This window comes from Thalia democratica, chromosome 5 (genome assembly GCF_965202585.1).
Source record: "Thalia democratica chromosome 5, ktThaDemo2.hap1.1, whole genome shotgun sequence".
Taxonomy (NCBI): Eukaryota; Metazoa; Chordata; class Thaliacea; order Salpida; family Salpidae; genus Thalia; species Thalia democratica.
In genome coordinates this window covers 55764896-55786306 of record NC_139169.1, presented here as the reverse complement: position 1 = coordinate 55786306, position 21411 = coordinate 55764896, and the positions used below count along the sequence as shown (strand labels likewise).

The 21411-nt window shown below is 33.3% G+C and overlaps 1 protein-coding gene across 1 annotated transcript in view; it reads left to right on the top strand.

The window, feature by feature from the left end:
* Positions 1-21411, top strand: part of LOC145836646 (uncharacterized) — a 67605-nt gene that overhangs the window by 24522 nt on the left and 21672 nt on the right. Inside the window, exons 39-76 of the mRNA XM_082944432.1 lie at positions 242-473; positions 596-832; positions 1519-1683; positions 1881-2040; positions 2495-2604; positions 3215-3379; positions 3647-3822; positions 4433-4626; positions 4874-5001; positions 5281-5442; positions 5607-5762; positions 6057-6236; positions 6343-6459; positions 6654-6803; positions 6881-7405; positions 7857-8447; positions 8677-8803; positions 8916-9032; positions 9773-9914; positions 11340-11517; positions 11819-12055; positions 12258-12538; positions 12623-12740; positions 13084-13266; positions 13524-14817; positions 14984-15129; positions 15193-15450; positions 15617-15853; positions 16046-16651; positions 17357-17467; positions 17751-17941; positions 18087-18496; positions 18651-18769; positions 19067-19208; positions 19408-19621; positions 19958-20115; positions 20337-20539; positions 21018-21295. Of these exons, the coding sequence (XP_082800558.1) occupies positions 242-473; positions 596-832; positions 1519-1683; positions 1881-2040; positions 2495-2604; positions 3215-3379; positions 3647-3822; positions 4433-4626; positions 4874-5001; positions 5281-5442; positions 5607-5762; positions 6057-6236; positions 6343-6459; positions 6654-6803; positions 6881-7405; positions 7857-8447; positions 8677-8803; positions 8916-9032; positions 9773-9914; positions 11340-11517; positions 11819-12055; positions 12258-12538; positions 12623-12740; positions 13084-13266; positions 13524-14817; positions 14984-15129; positions 15193-15450; positions 15617-15853; positions 16046-16651; positions 17357-17467; positions 17751-17941; positions 18087-18496; positions 18651-18769; positions 19067-19208; positions 19408-19621; positions 19958-20115; positions 20337-20539; positions 21018-21295 (9198 nt within the window). The remainder of the gene's footprint in view (positions 1-241; positions 474-595; positions 833-1518; positions 1684-1880; positions 2041-2494; positions 2605-3214; positions 3380-3646; positions 3823-4432; positions 4627-4873; positions 5002-5280; positions 5443-5606; positions 5763-6056; positions 6237-6342; positions 6460-6653; positions 6804-6880; positions 7406-7856; positions 8448-8676; positions 8804-8915; positions 9033-9772; positions 9915-11339; positions 11518-11818; positions 12056-12257; positions 12539-12622; positions 12741-13083; positions 13267-13523; positions 14818-14983; positions 15130-15192; positions 15451-15616; positions 15854-16045; positions 16652-17356; positions 17468-17750; positions 17942-18086; positions 18497-18650; positions 18770-19066; positions 19209-19407; positions 19622-19957; positions 20116-20336; positions 20540-21017; positions 21296-21411) is intronic.

The following is a 21411-nucleotide window of genomic DNA, read 5'->3' as shown; positions in this document are numbered from 1 at the left end:
TTACTTGTTTAGCTTACTTATTTTTCTGCTTTTACCAGTTGATTTAAAAATTTTTGTTTTAAAGAAGTTAAGAAATTTTGTGTAATTAATTACTTAATAAAAAAGTATAAGCAGTAAAACTTCTGACTGTAAGTTTTAGACATTTACGACTTGATAGTTATTTAAAGAACTTAATAATCTATAAACGATGTAAAACTAATGAACTCAATATATTAATTCAATTAATTCATATCCATCTTAGACGAATGTCACTCTTTCACCTTCTTGTGAACCTTGTCCTCCTAGTTTTTACTGTTCGAAGTCAAATGTGTCTGAGTGCCCAGCCGGATACTACTGCCCCGAAGAAAGCAAATTTCCCCAAAAATGTCCGAGAGGAACATTTTCAAACCAACCAGGATTGAAAAACATAAGCCAATGCCAGCCGTGCCTAGCAGGTTTTTACTGCGAAAAAGAAGGTTCAACAAATGTAACAGGTTAATTAGTTAAGAAAGTTTAACACTTTATCTAATAATTTTTTAATTTAAAATCAACTTAATTGCCTGAAATTCAGATATTATTATGTATATTTATAATAAAAATAAAAATGTTTTCTTAGACTTGTGCGATGAAGGTTTCTACTGCAGTTTTGGTGTTGACAGGCCGCAACCCGATGGTTCAGGAAGCAACTCGACCCTTGACTCGTCTTGGTGTTACGATGGGAAGCAACTTGGTCTCGGTGGTAGGTGCCCCGCAGGAAACTTTTGTGAGAGAGGCTCTTCCTTTCCAGAGCCGTGCACTGCTGGGACTTACGCGGCTTTTGAGGGACAATCGAGCTGTGACGAGTGCCCGAAAGGTATACCTCTGCTTTAAAAATTTTCTAGTTCTTATGGTATACATTTGAAGTGATCATTCTGATAACACATAGTATTAGTTTGAACTTTGAAGTGAAAAGTTTGAAAAGACTATTAAAAAAATATCTTTTCTTTAATATTGAAAATTCGTTTAGAAATATAATCTATAAAGTTTTTGTTATTTTCTGATGTTTTAATTAGTGAAAAACTAAAAGAACATTTTTTATTCTTAAAATATAATTCATTAAGCTACTCTATAAAAAGTATAATGTAGTTTTGCATAGCATCTTAAGCTTTAAAAATGATGAATTTTACTCTCCGACACATTTTTGATGTAACTGTAAAACATTTTTTTGTTTACTAGGAAAATGCAGTAAAAGCGATCTGTTCAACTTGTAAATAAAGTGCACAATAAAGTAACTAATAAAATTCAAAAGTCAAAAAATACTATATCAGTTTTTTTATTTAAATTTAAATATTAAAAAAAAATTAGGTGGTAGGATGATATAAAAAAGTTATTTTTTGCCGGTATTTTTTTATCTAATTACCATTTTCAACAAAACTATACTCCTGAGTTTTTTTTAATTTTTAATTAAGCTTCTTAGTAAATTAGATTAAACAATGCTGTATACTATTACTTTCGAAACAAGTAAACTATAAATTATAGAAAATCCTTACTTTGTTTTAGGATACTTTTGTCCAGAAGGTACAAGCAACTATACAGCTAACGAATGTCCCAGTGGTTCTTACTGTCTAGTAGGAACCAACAACACTCAAGGAGAGTTATGTCCTGCTGGAACTTTTAATAACGAGACTGGCAGGTTTTCAATATCACACTGTAAACCATGTTCTGGTAAGTTTGTAAAAGGTTATGTATAGATAAAATTAAAATTTAATTCTTTTTTTATATAAGGTAAATTCATAATATACTAAACTCTAATATAACAAATTTTAGTTCAAGTATCGAAATTCGTTTGATAGTATCTAGAATAAAAACATATACAAAAATGAATAACTTTTTCTAAAAAAAGTATTAAAACTTGTAAACAGGCGGAAGCTATTGTGAAACTGATGGTTTACCCAATCCTACAGCACTTTGTCACGAAGGGTACTACTGTTCGTCAAACTCAATAACTGGTTTTGAAAATCCGTGTCCGGAAGGCAGCTACTGTGTTAAAGGATCTGCTTACCCAAAAACTTGCGAACCCGGGTACTTGCATGATTGTTATAAATTCAAATTAATTTACTTTTAGTTTTTCTAAGTAAATTAAACAGTAAGCAGTGTTTTAAAAGTATCAATACATAAATTTATGAATTGAAGTTGTAAACAGTTTACAGAATATAACAAAATAGTAGTTAAATATATTTTACTTTAATTCTTTTTTATTCTTAAATTGGTATAAAAAGAAGCTTATCTTTGCAAAGTATTTTCAAATTATTAAAAGTAAAAATATTTTTGTTTAACTTAAATTCTTGTACATTGCGAGCATGCATAAAAATTAAGCTAAGTAAAAATGTTTTAATAACCAATTGAGTAAGTGATTCTTAAAAAATTAAACACCATCTTTATTTCATTAATAATTTTTTGAAATTAAAGTAGTTTTAGTATACTAAAAATCTTTTCAGGCTTTTAAAATAAAGTTAGTTTTATACTCTGACTACAGATACTATTGTCCAACTGAACAGCTTTTCGACTACACTTCATACCCTTGCAAAGAAGGATTTTACTGCATTGCTGGTGCTACTGTACCTGACCCATTAGATGGTTTAACAGGTTTGATACAGGTTCCATTTCTTATTATTTTTTTCTTAGAAACCTAGATACTGTTTAAAGTTATTTTTTTAAACTTTTCTTTAAGCAATAAATACTTATCATAACCGTACTTTAAAGTTTTAATTAATTTTAGTTTTATAAAGTTAAACTTACAAAAAAACGCTAATGTAAAATGCTTTTGTATGTTTGCTATTAGTAAATTATAAAACTGCAAGATCAACAACAACAGCATCCGAGACAACCTACGACCGGTTTCGTCCTAATTAGGACTCATCAGACAGGCATAGTCAATTGAAAACCGCTGATGAGATCTAACCAAGCGGGCTGAAGTACGAATTAATGAAATATTAAGCCCGCTTGGTTAGATCTCAACAGCGGTTTCTCGCTACTATGCCTGCCTGATGAGTCCTAATTATGACAAAACCGGTCGTAGGTTGTCTCGGATGCTGTTGTTGTTGATCTTGCGGTAAAGTTCATTAATAAATATTGATGGCGCGAAACATCTGAATTATGCTGATTATGGCCGTAATAACTACTGGTTAAATTATAAAATAAAACACTTACAATTTGAAAGTTTCTTAACCAATAACTTTATTCTGGTATCAAATAGGAAACGAATGCCCAATGGGAAACTTTTGTCCGCAAGCTTCACCATTTCCAATAGAATGCAAAGGTGGAAAGTTCCTGAATTACACAAAAGCAACTAGTTCTAGTGAATGTATAGAGTGTTCACCTCGGTACTTTTGTCAAGGTGCTGGACTTCCCGAGCCGACTGGTTTGTTGGTTTTCTCATTTATTTTTGTACATTGGCTATGTAGTATTTGTAAATAGAAAACTTTATTTATTGATACAAAAGAATATAAAAGTACAATCAGATACTACAACTTTATTATTGTTTTTTGACTTCTGAAAATTTTACTTTCAAAGATCTTTTGTTTTTATACAGTTTTTATTTATTTTGTTAAAAACTGGATTAAATTCTCTTTTTACAATAAGAAACTCAAAAAAGAATACAAACAGTTTTAAAAAGATATACACACAGATCTGTGCAGTCCTGGGTTTTACTGCCCTGGAATTCCAGGTCAAAACATTACAACTTCAACACCCAGCCTTTACAAATGTCCAAAGGGACATTTTTGTGTGGAAGGGTCTTCCCAGCCAACAAGATGTGCTTCTGGATATTATCAAGACTTAGAAGAACAGCCAGACTGTAAAGAGGTTGTTTTATTTTCATTTTAACAATTTTCCACGTAAACTATTTAAAATTCTACTTTAGAACCTTAAATGGGTTTTACATATAGTTGTGGCCACTTACTTCTTTTTTAAAACTAAAAGAACCACTTGTTTTTCCGCTATACCTAATTACTTAAATTCAAAGAAGTAAGCTGTGAAAGCTAAGACTAATGCAAGTTAATGTTTCTGCATGTTAGTAAATAACATTATATTACCCCTTTTTAGAAACAACAACTCGTTTGAAAATCACCGTCATTTAAAAAAATAGTAAGCTGAATAGTCTTATTTAGTGTTTACTTCAGTTTTAGCATAACTTTAGTAATATAAGCAGAGTTTAACTATTCTGTTACGTAACTACACTACACACATGCTAACGTAATACAGTTTTATTGTAAAAATTTTGAAAATTTAATCAAAACTACAATACAACTCTGTTTTACAGAAAAAGTTGTTAAATTTAATTACTGTAACTTAATCTACGTTTTTTAAATGTAAAAAAAGACAATTAAGTTTAGTAAAACTTAATTACCTAGCTAGAATATAAAAAAAACTAGCTTTTTAAAAAAATACTTTTAAAAACTATATGTATATTTAGTGCCCCGAAGGGTTTTATTGTGACAACAACATCGAGCCAGTGATCACTTACAATGAGACATCACGTTGTCCAAGAGGTCATTACTGCCCACCGGGTACCGAGTCTGCTCACCAGTACCAATGTCCAACGGGGACTTTCAATAATGTAACGGGTGCAACTGACCAGAGCTTCTGCCTACCCTGCTCACCATCAATGTAAAACTAGTTTTAATCCTATAATGTTTTATAACTTACTCAAATTGATAAACCAGTTTCCTTTTAATATTATAAGCTAGTGGAATATAAGTTTATCAAAAATAAATAGTAAAACATAAACTAGATTTTCTATTAAGTAACTTTCAATTTTGAAACAAATCAACTGCTTTTTTGTAAATAATTTTGTTTGTAACTAGTAAACTAACAAAACATTGTTATTCTTAAAATTAAAAAAATATTGTTTCAGGTTTTGCGATAAACCAGGTTTAGAAGAACCTGAAGATGTTTGTGAGAAAGGTTATTTTTGTAAACTTTCATCAAACTCGTCAAACCCGGTTGATGATTTGGACGGCAACTTTGGTCCATGCCCACCAGGTTTAGTTTTTTTAAAAATATAAAGCTTTTATCAAGTTTATGTCGGTACTAAAAAAAAACTAATAGTCAGTGATAAGTTAACTGTTGAAAAATACTAAACTTTGTTAACATTTAAACATGTTAGAAAACAGTTAAAAAATACAAAGTATAAGCAAAAATACTTATCAATTAATAAAATAGTTGTTTCAAAAATTCAGAAATCCAAGCTCATTTATTCTCTTTTATATTTTAGTTTCCTATGTTTACACTGTCATGTAGTTTTATCAAAAATATTTTCAGGGTTCTTTTGCAAACGAGGGACTGTCGACCCGACACCTTGCGAGCCAGGCACTTACAATCCCGACAGCAGAGGTAAAGATGAAAGTTGGTGCCGCCCTTGCTCCACTGGCTCTTTTTGTCCCGACCGAAACATGACTGTTGACGGTTATCCGTGTGAAGAAGGTCAATTTCAACTTAGCTTATGTTGTTTAAACTGTATAAAATCAAGCTTTCAAATGAGAAATATTTTGTAAAACCAAAGTTTTTAACGTCTTGTAATCCCGAAATATAGTATAGGTACATTAAAATAACATTTAACATTGTAAAAAAATACTTCTAAATATTAGGATATTATTGTCCAAATGGAACTTCAAGTCCATCTAATAAGTGCCCGAAAGGTTTTTACTGTCCGTTAGGAACAAATGTGCCAGAAATGTGCTCTCCGGGTACTTGGAGCGATAGGGAAGGACTAACCAGTCCTCAGGAATGTTCACTTTGTTTAGGTTACTAACTTTAGAAATTTTATTGATGCTTAAATACCAAGATTAAAGTATAAATGTCAGAAGAAGAAGTGTCCTGAAGTTTTAAAAACTACGTTTAACCAACAATAATTTGCAAGTTGCTTAGATATGAAATTGAAATAAAATATGTAAGTTAGAAAAATGAATTAACTTGTGTAAAACAAAGTTTTTAAAACTTTATACATCATTGTAGTGTTTTAGTATATCAAAGCAAATTAAGAATATTTTATTTAATTATACGTTAAATAGTTGAAAAATGTATAAAACTATTTTCAGCGGGATTCTACTGCCCTAGATCAGGTCAGACAGAAGTTACTGACAAATGTGAAGCTGGTTTTTACTGTTTATCAGGACAGAATAACACTAAGGATAACCCTTGCCCTAAAGGTTTTCATTGCCCTGTTGGTAGCGAAATCTACAAAGAATGTTCGCCTGGAACTTTCACGAACTCGACAGGTTTTTTTTTTTAACAAAACTTTCAGATACTTAAAAATGACATCTTGGACTTAAAAGTATAAAGCTCAATACAACTAGAATTTGAACAATTGAATTAATTTTATAGGCAGCGAAGTTTGTGAAGACTGTCCTCCTGGATTTTACTGTCTACCGGTTACTCTTTCAAACTCCACAGAAAACTTACAGCTGTGTCCGAAAGGGTTTTATTGTCCTATTGCGACAGGTAATTTTTTCACTAACTTCTAAGTAAACACCCCTTTAATGTGAACCTGAATGAAAATAACTAGAAAATTTTCAGACATTTTATTTATTTACAGGCGTACTGTTATTCACAAAAGAAAGTTTCAAAATGGAATACTTACACATTATTAAAAATACTAATTAAGTTGAGTATAAGTCAATCAAAGTACTTTAAAGGTAAAAACTCTACCTGGTGGAAACCGTGTCCTGCTGGGACCTATGGCAATGAAACAGGATTATCCAAAGAAACCCAATGCCAAGAGTGCGATCCAGGTTACTACTGTGAGGGAATTAACAACACGCAACCTACCAGTAAATGTGCTGCAGGTTTGATTATACCTCATTTTACTCAGTTTCTTGTTTTGATGATAGTTCGATAAGTTTTTGTATAACTCAATTTTTAGGGTTTTACTGCACAAGTGGGGTTGACCGTCAAAAGCCAGGCAATGTAACGCTTCCTGATACAATTGGAAATTGCACGGCTAATACTCTCGGATTAGGGGGTATTTGTCCGAAGGGGCATTACTGCTTCGAAGGCTCAATAGTACCACAACAATGCGACCCGGGAACCTACGCAAGCAGTCAAGGTTCTTCGTTTTGCAAAGATTGCGAAAGAGGTTTTTACTGCCCTCAAGGTACATCTGATTATTCAGCATACGTCTGCCCACCCGGGCATTGGTGTCCGAATCGTACGAGTTACGGGGAACAGTACAAATGTCCAGCAGGAACCTACAGTCCTTCAACTGGATTGTATTTGAAAAGACAATGCTTGGATTGCGATGAAGGCATGGCATGCACGATAGCTGGCTTAAGCGCTCCTAATATTAACTGCTCAGCGGGTCATTACTGCGGAAAAGGCAGCAGCACGTCTACACCTGTGGACGATAGCTTTGGCAGTGTCTGTCCTGCCGGATATTACTGTCCTGAAGGTTACGAAACGTTTTTTTTTGTACGCTCATATTTGATATTACAGTCCTTTACTTTTACTTATTAACTTTAACTACTAGAAAATTTGTTCAGTATCTTAGGTTTTTTAATTAATTGTCATATTCTAGTTTATCTTAATAATATGATGTGTTAAAACTAAACTTGTTACGTAAAACTATTTTTTATAAGCTCTTTTTTGTGATAAGTAAAAGTTATATTTCTTGTATTTAACTAAGATTTTGTGAAATAATAACGTAATTCTATTTTTTCTTGCTGCATACTTAAAGAATTAAAAACAAAAAGACTTTTTTAAAAAATTTATAAAAAATATGAATTAGTTTTATTTCAAAATGTTTAGTTAATACTGTATTAATTTGAACTTTTAATCAAAATGTTTTAAATTTAATATAACAGCTCTAAATAGTTTATTTAAATACATAGCTTTGTAAACAGGATCAAAGTCGCCTGAATCATGCCCCACCGGCTACTTTTGCCCGCAGCCGAACGCAACCTCGTTCACTCACAAATGCTTTCCGGGATTCTTTTGTTTTTTGAACGCGACGACGGGCCAACCGTCCGGCGACGACTCAACAGGATACCCGTGCCCCATGGGAAGTTACTGCGAGGAAGGAACACAACTTCCAGCTCCGTGCCCTCCCGGTACTTTCGGAAACGGTACAGAGTACAAAGGGGTGACGGACTGTCAACAGTGCCTTACCGGCATGGCATGCACGAAAAGCGGTCTAATAAAACCGGACGAAGTTTGTGCGCCCGGTCACTATTGCCCGGCAGGATCGAACGAAACTTCTGCCAATCCGTGCCCACCCGGTTACAGGTGTCCCGTGGGTTCAGGGTACGTCGACATATGTCCTTCAGGCCAGTACCAAGACCAGCCTGGGCAGCCTGATTGCATCCAGTGCCCGGAGGGTTTTTACTGCAATTCAAAGCTAGGCGCAGTGACCGATTATAGTGTTTTTGAGTGTCCTCAAGGTTACTTTTGCCCTGTTGGTACTCGCTACGCGGAAGAATTTCCATGTCCCGTTGGTATGTAATTTTTAAAAGATAGTTAAAAAAACCTGAAAAATTATATCTAAAAAACGATATTGCTTTTATGTACTTACTACTTAAACTTCGTAAAAAAGTTAGAACCAAGTCGCTAAAATAAGAAAGCATTTGCATATTTTTTTTGGTAAAATTTGTAAACTTAACGTAAAGTTCGCAAAAGTGGTATTTTTATGCCTTGAAAAAATAATAAACATTTTTTAATTTTCAGGTACCTTCAATAACCGTACAGGAGTAGTCTCTGAAGATAAATGCTCTGAGTGTTTGGCATCTTTCGCTTGTGACCAACCTGGTCTCACATACCCAGTAACACTTTGTTCAGAACGCTACTATTGCAGGTTGTGTATCGTATATTTCTACTTAATTTTCAATTTGATATAATACTAATTATATATTGAAATAAAACTTGTGCTAAAAATCATTATTGCGGAACATTTATGTTTTTTTTAGAAAGTCATCCAACTCAACAACTCCTGAGCAGCCAGGAATTGCTGATAAATGTCCAAAAGGTTATTACTGTCCAGAGGGGACAATCGAACCGTACCCTTGCAAAACGGGAACTTTTAGGTTGGTTATGTTAACTTATAAGTAAAACAGGATATGTCAATATTAGTTTATATCATCAAAAAGTATCCATCAAAAAAAATTCAAAGTTTTTATTTTTAATTTAGAAATGCTTTTTTATTGTAGAAAACAAAAATAGATAAAACTGATTAATAATGTTAATATTTATAAATAATTATGTAATTCATCCTTTTCTACGAGACGATGAGCAGAAGTATTATGAAACATGTTATAAAAGATAATATAATTATCAGTACATTTCACATATTATCAAAAAAAGGTTATGTTTGTTGTAAAGCGTTAGATAACAATTTTATATGATTAGTACTAATAAGTGTTAATAAACAATACTTTCTTTATGACATTTTAAACATAAATAATACTAAAAACAAACACTATATTAAATACTTGAAATTAGTATATATTTTAACTATGAGTTTTTGTTTTGCATACATATCTGAAGAGACAACATACAAATATAAGTTGTGACTAATATAACTTCATTTTGAGATTAAAAAAAATTACTTTAAATTTTAAATAATGTAAATACCGTTGCAGTTGATGCTTTTATTTCCTCTTTAAATTTATTAATGATATAATAAATACTTTAATAAAGTAAGAGTAACACTAAAACTCTTACTCTTAATTATAGTCGTCAAAATTAATCTTTGCTCAAAAAATAATACCCACAGTGTTTTAAGTAAAACGCATTGTATTAAATTGATTCTTCAAACCTGCCACAGCTCTACTCCGAAGCTGGCGAGCTCGTCTGAGTGTGACTTGTGTCCAGCCGGGTTTTTCTGCAACGACACCGCCCTCACATCCTTTGTCGGACCTTGTCAGGCGGGATTTTACTGCCCTGCCGGATCAAACTCTTCTACACAAGTTTGTTTTTGTTATGTTAGGTTATTTTTGAAGCTTTATAATTCAACTAAATGAAATGTCTTTCAGACTATAACTATAGAACATTATATAAATGCGATGAATAAAATAAAGCTTGTTTATTTGGTTCTAATAAAAATACAGCTTTTAATAAGCATAAAAATCAGAATAATTTCATATTTTTCAAATTATGTATTTTACAAAAACTCTTAATAGTATGTACTTAAATAGTTATAGAAATTGAGCACGTTTCATAACCTTAACAATATATAGTCTGTAAACTAAGTAATATACTTAAAGCTAAACAGTGTAGCGTTACTCTATAAAATATTTTGTTTTTAACTTGATTTGGAACAAAAAAAAATGCAATCATTACGTAATACAATAAACACAAAAAATTATTTCTCTTTTACAGTGTTGTAAAATTTATCAAAACCACTTCAAGTAAGTTTTTTTTTCTAAATTCTAGATAAGTTAAAACTTAGTTAGATACCTAAAAATATAACTTAATAAAAAAATAAAGTGATTAAAAAAAGTTTTTATAACTAGTTGCGTTTATTAAATTTGCAAGTTTTTATGTTTAAAGTTATAATATTTAAAGTAAATGAAATTGAAAATTGTTTAGTAGGTGGTCATTAAGTGCTGTCAAGTTCTTAATAAGTTTATTTCTCGGTAAACTATCAATCAACAATGTTACATATGTTTGTAATCTTTCTCAAAGTTTACGAGACTATAAAAATATTTTGGTACCATTAGATAAAGCTAAAACTTATCAACATGTTTCTATCTACAGTAAAAGACTAGCTAATAATTCGATTAATTTCTACAGTAGCTAATGCTTTGTTCTTGAGTGTGATTTCAAAAATCTTTAAAGCAGTAATAACAAACTTATAAATTGTTGTTAGTAATAAAGATATTGATCAAGGGATTTTGCAACTAGTTTAGCAGTATTAAAAAACTATTTTTAGTTGAAGACTAAGTTCGTCAGAAAAAACTAAAAAAAGTTGTTTTTTACGTTTTTTTTCAAGGAAACAACTAGAACTCTTGAAACTAAATGCACAAATTATTCGAGATTCCGTATCAATTAAAATGATAGCTAGAAAATTCCAAAGATCCTTCGCTCATTCCTATTATTATTATATGAAATAAAGTTTTTGATTTTTTTTTTATGTTTAACAATTTTAACAACTTAAGGTTTCAATTAAATTATAATCTATAAACTTTTTCATTTTCAAACTTCAACGTTAGCCAAGCAAATTTTTTTTCTTAATTTTCATGATTTTTTTTGTACATCTTATTAATGTCATTTTTATAAACATTATATCCTTGTTATCTTTAAAGATTATAAAAACTGAAAAACATCGATGGTTTTGTTTTAGCACAGACTACTATAAATTAATAAAACCACCAAAAATTTATTCTTATCAGATAATCTGCCCATCTGGTGCGTATTGCAAACAACAGTCGTCCTTCGAAACTCCTTGTCCAGTTTCAACATACTCACCAACGGAAGGACTGAAAAGCGAAAGTGAATGTCTCGAATGCAAGCCGGGTTTCTACTGCGAAAAACCCGGACTATCAAACTATACCGGTCCTTGCGAGGAAGGTTAGTAACAATATTGTAAATTTTGATAATTTTGTAGTATTAGTTAATAAAAATATTGTTGAGTAATTAGATAAAGTGTTGGTTATCATTTAATAAAAATAATTTAACTACAATTTTTAATAAGTATTTTTACTTTTAGTAGAGTATGCTTTTTATAATGCATACTTTCTATTCTTTTTGTAGCATACTTGCTGACTTTAAAGTTACTTTTGTTGTACATATAAATTAAAATTTTAACAATTTTTAAATTTTAGCTCAAATCACCTTAAAAACACCTTTAACTTATAAAACTTAAATTCAGGGTATTACTGTCCGGCTGGAAGCTCTACTGCGACTCAAGTGGCTTGTCCCACGGGATTCTACTGCCCGCCTCAGTCGGCAGACCCGCAGGCGTGTGGGGACGGGTTTTACGCCACAGCGTCCTCCTGCCTGCCTTGCCCGCCGGGGAAATACTGCGTTAAAAGCCGAGTGGTTGCCGGTGATGCGAGCACTCTGTTCAAACCCTGCGAAGCCGGATACTTCTGTCCTGAGGGAACCGGTTTGTTTTAGTTTTAATTTTTGAAATAAATGTTTATTTGATTAAATTTTGTTTTTAGACTATAAAATAACCTTTCAAGCAATGAAAACTAGTATTTTGTGTAGTATAAAGTAAACAACATTTATTACATTAAATCTACTATGTTAACTCTATTAAATTATATTTAAACTGTGTTTATAAAAATTAAAAAAAAACGGAACAGGTCAAGACTTGCAGTCGTGTCCGCGCGGCTCCTACTCAAACAAAACCGGGCTTTCCAACGTCACTCAGTGCACTCCTTGCGACGGCGGCCACTTCTGCAACGTCACGGCGGCCCAGCGCCCCGCAGACAAGTGCATGGAAGGGTACTACTGCGAGACGGGCTCGTTCGTGGCGAACCCGACCAAAGAGATCTGCTCCAACTTTAGCGAATCTCCGTTTCCTTGCGTCGGAGACGTCTGCCCGTCCGGTTCTTTCTGCAAACGAGGCAGCGAGTTTCCAAAGGTTTTAAATTGATAGTTTAAAAAATCTAAATTAGTCTAAGAAAGCTGTTTTAATTCAAAGAAAAATAATTTGATTTTGTTACAGGCCTGTCCCTCTGGTACTTACAACAACCGAACAAGGAGATCTACTTGCGATGATTGTGAAGCAGGGTATTATTGTTTGGCTAACACAATTTCATACCTTGAATACCCGTGCCCTAAAGGTCCTTTTACACTTGTGTAATTAGCATTATGATTCAAGAGCTTTATATTCTAAGTTTGAAAACGTTGGCGACTTTTTATTTCGAAAGCTTACTCACTTAAAATGTTGTTTTATCATTTAAAATAAAAAAAAGTTAAAAAATCTTAAAAATATAATTTCATACCAATAGTTTATAAATTCAGCATCATAAAAAACCATCTAATTATGTAATCGTTGTTATCAGGAAACTACTGTAAGTAAACAATCAAGAGTAAAAGTTTACTTATAGCACAAAATTTTTTAAAAACATATTTTTTTGTTCCATAAGATAAAAATTATATCACTGTGGATAAAATTTTTTTTAGGATTTTATTGTCCTAAAAGTACTGAATACGGAGAACAGTGGCCATGTGAAAAAGGTACATTTAACAATGAAACTGGAGCCCAAAGTTCGGATGCTTGCCAAAAATGTTTAGCTGGTTTTTACTGTGACGTGAAGAATTTAACTGCCCCTGTTGATTTGTGTCAAGAAGGATTTTATTGCCCTAGTTTGTTTAAATGCTACATAAAAAATCATTACATAAGTATTTTAATGATACAATTTAAAAAATATCATAAAATGATTTTATAATATGTCTGTAAGTTTAAAAAATATTTTTTTTTTGAAATACATAAATTTGAAATCGTTTTAAAAATTCAGAATATTTAACTTTTCACCATACTACACAATTGAAAAATTATATATTGATTATTGAAAAATGTCTGAGTTTTCTCTTTTTAAAAACTTATTTACACATTATTACAGCTGGGTCCATAGAAAGTACAGAGAACAGCTGCGAAGCGGGACATTACTGCGAACAAGGGTCAACCAACCAGATTCCCTGCAATGCAGGAATGTATTGTGACGTAGACGAGCTGCCGGAGCCGACGGCCGGCTGCCAAGAAGGCTTTTATTGTCCCACGGGCTCCAAAAACTTCAACGAGCTTCCCTGTCCCGACGGTTACTACTGCGTGAAAGCAACGCCGTTACCCGAGCCGTGTCCAAACGGCACGTACGGAGTTGCTGGTTCGTCGCTGTCCAACATAAACGAGTGCATGAAATGCGATGCCAGTTATTATTGCAACGGTGTGGGTTTGACGGAGCCTTCAGGCGAGTGCGAGCCAGGATACTTCTGTCCGGAAGGAAGCAACAGCAAGACGATGTACGAGTGTTCGAAAGGCAATCACTGTCCGAAGAAGTCTGGTGCGGAAGTCATGTGCAACAACGGCTTTTACCAGGACGAATCGAAACAGAGGTCTTGCAAAGAATGTCCTGAAGGTTCTTACTGCCAGTCCACCGGTCCGGTTCTGAAACCCGAGCCTTGCCCTCCGGGAAGTTTTTGTCAACGACAAGCATTTGCGCCAGAACCCTGCGACGCCGGTTATTACAACAACTTGTACGGCCAATCAGATTCCTCCGCCTGCTTACCGTGCTTTCCCGGATTCTATTGCTCCAGCCGCGGCAGCACCACCGGAGAAGGAGACGGTCCTTGCGATCCCGGGTATTACTGCACTAGCGGGTCGACGTCCAAAATTCAGTTTGAGTGCCCGGCGAACTATTACTGCCCGAAAAATACATCTTCCCCGATTCGTTGTCCTTCCGGGTTTTTTACAAATGACAAAACCAATATAGCCGAAACTGACTGTGACCCATGTCCGCCTGGAAAGTACTGCGTTGACGATGCTGACGGAAACAGAGTTATATTAGACTGTTCGGAAGGATTTATATGTACCGGTGGTTCGAACACTTCCGTTCCTAGTTACTCGTCAGGAATGGGATACGTTTGCCCAACAGGACACTTTTGCAATGCTGGTGACAAGATTGAAAACTCTTGTTACGAAGGAACTTTTCAACAGGCAACAGGCGCTTCTAATTGCTCTATATGTCCCGCAGGGTTTTATTGTCCCGACAAAGGTATGAATTACACTAAAATATGTCAGAAAGGTCAATACTGTGTAGAAGGGAGTGACTACAGCGGAGAACCGTGTCCAGTTGGCAAATATTCTGATAAGTTTGGCCTTAAAAAAAGAGAACAATGCTTACCATGTCCAGCTGGAAGGTTACTTTCCACGCTTTACCTTACTATTTAACAACTTACATTATTAAATATATTTTTCATATTTTTAGTTAGTTTTATAAATTCTTTTATTTAGTTCACATTATGTTTCAAAATGTATATATTTCTTTAAGTTATGTAATTAACTGTTAATTTCTTATTTTTTAAGGTACTGTGACACATTGGGACTTGAAGACCCAGACAAAAACTTGTGTGCTGCAGGGTATTTTTGCAAAAGCTCTGCAACAAAGTCAACTCCGAATGCAGATAGCTTCGGCAACGGGCCTTGCCCAGCAGGATTTTATTGCGTTCAAGGTAAATGAACAGAGTATATAAAACTTGAAAAATACTTTTATAAACCAAAAACTATCTACTTAGGAACTTTTTCACCGACTTCTTGTCCCCCGGGAACTTACCGTAGTTCAGAGAAAGGTGAAACTTTGGACGACTGCTACCCTTGCCCGCCTGGAAAATATTGCTTGCTTCAAAACTCCACAACTGCGACTGATGACTGTTCTCCTGGGTATTACTGCCCGTCCTCAGCAAATATCACCAACGAGTCTCCGGCAGGCTTTGAATGTCCAAAAGGATTTTACTGTGAAGCAGGTGCAGAAAAATCTGAACCGTGCAAACCAGGTAATTTTGAAATATATTATCTTTCGTGTAAATGTTTTATTAAAGATATAAAACCAGATCATATAAATTCAGCATTACTTAAGTAGCTCTACAAAATTTAAAACAAATAATACTTTGTTTACATGTAACTTTTAGCGACTACTTCAAAAAAATAAACGTTTATTAGGAACTTGGCAGCCTAATGAAGGTCAGTCTTCTTGCCTAACTTGTGAGCCAGGATATTATTGTGAGGCGAATGCAGAAGTTATGCTGCCTTGTCCAGAACATGAATTTTGTGTAGCTGGGTCGAGCAGTGGCAAGTTCTGTGCAAATGGAACTTACAGCAATCAAACAATGCTAGATAGTCAAGACCAGTGCAAACCTTGTCCGGCAGGAAAATACTGTGTAGACGGCTCTGTGACAGGTCAGTTTAAATTTAAAACAATCTGCTTCTTTTTTACTTGTTTATACTATGTATTTTAACCTTCATAGTACAAAAAATATGTGAATGAATTATTTAATTTGATAATGATTTCTAAACTAAAAGTATATACTGGAAACTACAGGTATATATATAAAATATATGTTTTTTTTTACTAATAGAATTCTTTATCAGATGACTGCTCCGCTGGCTACTTGTGCATAAGCGGAAGTGGAACTCCTACACCAGACGGAACAGCTCCTTCAGTTGGAAAACCGTGTCCACTTGGTTATTATTGTCCCAAAGGCACAGTTGATCCGAAAAAATGTCCCACTGGACTCGTAATAAACAACGAAGGAGCGAGCTCTATTAACAACTGCACCGATTGCCCAGCCGGCTTCATTTGCACCAACACCAGTACCATTCCCCAGCCTTGCAATCCCGGCTACTACTGCCCGTTCCTGTTCGAATCCGTGGCTTGTCCGGCTGGAACGTGGTCGGACGTTGAGATGGCCACCAGCCAATTGTCCTGCCTGCTTTGCCCAGCGGGTTTCTGGTGTCCGGATGTGGCTACGGTGAACCCGTACGTCAACCCCTGCCCAGTGGGTCACTATTGCCCGCTCGGAACCGGCAGCCTGGCCGGTTCTAACACGACTGCGAACCCGGTTCCCTGCCCGGCGGGAACGTACCGGGGTGAAATATCTGCAGAGAGCCTGGACGATTGCCACAAGTGTCCGGCCGGTTATTATTGTCCGGAGTCAACGACTATATGCTTCAACTGCACGGATGCAGCTGTTATAGGTTTGAGTAAAAGGAAATTTTTATAAAATTTATAATTATTATCTTATCTTGAAATGTTATACTGATATTATTTTTTAGATAATTTCATGACTTTTATTATCATTTATCAATTACTTAGAAGTTTATACTAAGTTTAATAAGCACAGAAAAAAAAAATTTCTAAACTATTTTCCACTATGAAAATTTACTTAAAAGCTTAAACTTTAACGTTAGATTTAAAAGAAACCTTAAAAATCTTTAAGTTTTTTGTTTGAAATATAACCTAACTTACAAAATCTTCAGACTTTAGCGTTGATTTTAGCAATAACTTTACAATCTAATAAACTTATTTGTCTTAAATAAAAATTTTTGAATTTAAATAAAATTTACAAATATAAATCATAAGTTTATTTTATTTTTGCTAATTATAATAAGTTTCATTTAAAGCTATAACAAAGGTATACAAACTATAACACTAAAAAAAATTAAAAAAATAAAAAATTAGTATTTAAATATAATATAATTTTAAACATTAAGTTTAAGCTTTCTTTTTTAAATGTATGAAAACTCATAAGAACGTTGTTTAAAATTTTTGGAGCCAAACTACGAAGTTTAATTGATGTTTTTTATTAACATATATTAAAAAACACGACAAATTAGAAAAAAAAGTTTACATTTATTTTAATGATTAATGCTTCAGAGTATATGAGAACATATTTTATTTAGGCACTGCTTGCAATGTTGGAAATTATTGTCCTGAAGGCTCATCCTCTCCGTTGCCATGTCAACCTGGACAGTATTGTCCTGATGCTACAAATCAGTTTCCTTGTCCAGCAGGTAGTTAATTACATAGTTTTAAAATACAATCATTCTCAAATGTAAAAACTAGCAAAAAAGGTTGTATAATATTTTCGATAAGCTTTTATCCTATTGATATCTTAAGTCTTATTTCCCTTATAATAACGTATTTTTTTCGTGGTTTATACTATCTTTACTTTATAAAAAGTGTTTGCTTTATATGAAAAGTAAAAATAAGTGTTTATAACATTATTTTAACATCAAACCATAAGCTGTTAAAAAAAGTGTTCAGTTTTAAACAGAGTACTTGTATATACCGCAGGTAGTTATTGTCCTCAAAATTCAAGCAGTCCTCTTCCCTGTCCAGACGGGTTTTATTGCGAAGCTGAGTCTTTTGAGCCGTCCAAGTGTCCACTGGGCACATACCAGTCACCAACTTCCGGTCAGACCTCTTTTGACGACACCTGCATTACGTGTCCAGCCGGAACTTACGGTGGACCTGATACTACAAACGTAAGCTGCTCTAATTTTCCTCATACAAACTAAGTAATCCTTATTATATGATGATATTTTTTTAGTTTACTAAAAAACTGAAATAAATTGTTATTGGTTTTTAATTAAATTCGGTAAAAAATAAGAAATAAAAGATTTCGAACAGAAATGCAACACCTGCAGAGGCGGGGTAATTTGCCTCGAGGGAGCCATTTCAGACGACGCCAAGCCGGGCAACGTAACAACGAACGTGACTCTGTCGTACCCTTGCCCCAGAGGTTACTACTGCCCGGCGGGTGCTAAGCAACCCACACCTTGTCCCCGCGGAACCTACAACCCCGACGAGTTCGGCTCGGGACTTTCCCAATCTTGCATCCTGTGCTCGCGCAATTATTTCAACAATTTGGAAGGCCAGACCGCTTGCTTCCCGTGCGGGGCGCAGGCGTCGCAGCCCCTCATGGGCCAGGCTTCTTGCAGGTGTGTCGGATCGGGCAGGGATTTTCAGCCGAGCGACCAGCAGTGCCCATGCGCCGCCGGGTACAGGATAGACATAAACAGGGGAGGCGACTGCGTTCAGTTAGTTCTTCAACTTCGTTTTTTATACGTTAACTTGAAAGCATGAAAATTTGTTTTTACATTAGTTAAGATTTAATAAAAGATTTAAACAGTTTTATGCATTTCTGTTATATGGTTAAACTAGCAAAAAATACTATTTAAACTTTTATTAAAGGTTCGTTTATCCGATTTGTACGGAAGGAAGGACGAGATCTCAGACAGGAAAGTGCTTGGATGAAGTTGAATGGGAAGAGTTTTGTATTGAGGAGTGCGGCTCTTCAGACCTTTTTCAAGGCTAGTTTCAAATACTGACTTTTTCAAAAGTTTCTTGGTTCTCAGTGTAAATAAAAATTAGTTAGAAAACCATATAAAACACTGTCTCAATTCTTTAAAAAAAATTAGCAAGAGAACTTTCGTCGGTTAAAAATTAATTTTAAATCGTTTTTTATTAAGGTTAGTTTTTGAATTGTTAAAGCTATTATTGTACATATTACAAGCCATTTTAAAAGCTTTTCTTTTAACAAAGCTTGGATAAATCTCGCTATAATAACAAGTATTTATTGAAAATATTTTTATTTTTATTACAAATAGGTGTCGACAAAGTTCTAGGTTTATGCAAATGTAGCGCTGATAATCTCGATGCCACTTGTGATTACGAATGTCGAGTTTCTCAAAGAAAAACGCTTCAGTTCATCTGCCCCGATCCACTTGTGAGCAACGACTCTTACGTAAGGTGGTATTTTGTAGTAAAAAATAACTTTGAAAAAATTATATCAAGCTTTTTTACTGAATATTAAAAATACTCGGTATAATGTAGTTTAATTTTTTTTTTTATATTGATCTCTTTGGTGTTTAAAAAATTGAATTAGCATCTGTTCTATTAGTTTGAATCATTAAGTGAAGACTTGAAAATAAATAGCTATTGTTCTTAGGATTACTTATGAGGATGGCTTGTACGATGACTTTCTTTCTTCGGAACTGTCAAATATTGTCAACGCCCGATTGTCAATATTTCCTGAACAATGCACTTCAGGAGCTGAAACTGCTGAAGATGTTTTTGTTATGGAAACAGAAAGTGGCGATTTCTTGGGAGTTTACGAGCCAGATGCAGCAACAATTGCTAACCTGCTTCGTGAAAACTCTAAAGTAAGTCAAACAAGGCATGATAAAACATGATACTTGATGTTTTAAATTCAATTTGAAATATTTAATTCTTTTAAACTGCTACTTGTTACTCACATGTAACATTTAATATTATTTTTTACGAAAGAGATTATAATTTTTTATAACATGTTGTATTTCATTTTGTATGCTTTACAACAAAAAATAAAGTATTATATTTTCAAATACCTTGTTTTTACAAAACTTGGATTTTTTACTCTATATAGTTAATTAAAGTTTTACTTTTATGTTTTCATATTTATTTTTCAACAACTAGTATAAAAAAGTTAGTTACTTCATAAAATCATTTAACAATTTAAGAATTCTACAACTGCAAGAAAACGTAGAAGTTTGTATGGATATCCCTACAACGACTACAGCTTTAACCGTAGACTACTTGCTGATTCACGGAACACGGTCAATTCTGGTATTTTAAATCCTGTCATATGTCTAGAATACAGAGCTCTTGTACTTTTCACGTAAGTAATGATTAAAATATAGTTATTTAAACTTAAAAACTTATGTTTTCTTAGAAATCAATATTTAAGGTTATGTGTATAGTGTACCCAATTGTTTACTTTACACATTAAAGGATTTGTTCCTACTCTGAATCTTTTTTTTAAACTAATTTATAGTTCTTTTTACTTTCGCTGTATTGTTACAACTTAAACATATTTAAAAAACCTCATAAAAATATTAGGATTTCAAGTACGGGTTATCCAGTTTATGACGAAACGAATTTATACAACACAAACGAAAAATTTGACTATGGAGGTTTCAGAAAGCTTTTAGAAGCTCAATTAATTGGTTCAACTGCTACTTTATTTGTATACCGTTTTAAAGATCCTGGCGTTTATTCTTTTTACAATAGCCTAGACCCAACGAAAAAGTTTTATGTTAGAGGTATAAATTTTTTTTTTACCTTTTTTGTTGTTTTAATAGTAGTTTTTTTATGAACAAATTTACCCACCATTTTTAGTTATGTTATATATTATAATAAAACTACTGAATTTTTCATAATTTTATATTTACTGGAGCATACTTTTTACGAATTAAAAAAAATAATATTGCTCTTAAAATTTTGCTTCAAATTTTAGTTTTTCTTGTTTCTTTTTATTTTATTAGCTTGGTTAGTACTATTTTTTATAGTAAAATATAAAACAATGCTATCAACTGTAAAACGTTTAAATATTTACGTTATAATTAATTAATTAATTAATTTTGTTTTATCAATCTGTTAAAAAAAATATTAATTGTATAAGAACTTAATTTTATTTATATAATACTTGATTACATGTAGTAGTTTAAAACAAGCATTTTAAACAGCATTTACATAAATAAAAAACCCGACTAAAAAAATTAATACTTTATTAATATTCAGTTATGGACGTTGGAGGAACTTGTACGGAGCTCGGTCCCTTCTTCCCAAAAACTTCAAGCTTTCTGATACAAACCGGCATAAAGCTGAGGTCGTCAATTTTGCTCGAACCTGATTGGCTGCTCGTGGGAATCCTCATCGCGTCTGCAATAATACTGGTTCTTCTGCTCATTCTGGCGCTTTACTTGTTCCGCAAGTACGGCTGGGAGAAGTGCTTGTATGTTCAGCCTAGCTATCGCAAAAAGGCGAAGGCGTTTGATTACGACAACTACTCATCTAAAGTTTGTTTAAAACTTATATTAATATATTTTTTTCAAATTTTTATGGAGAATTATATGGACCATTTAGCTTTTAATAATGACTGTAACATCTAAGCGACAAAATAAGTTGTAAATAG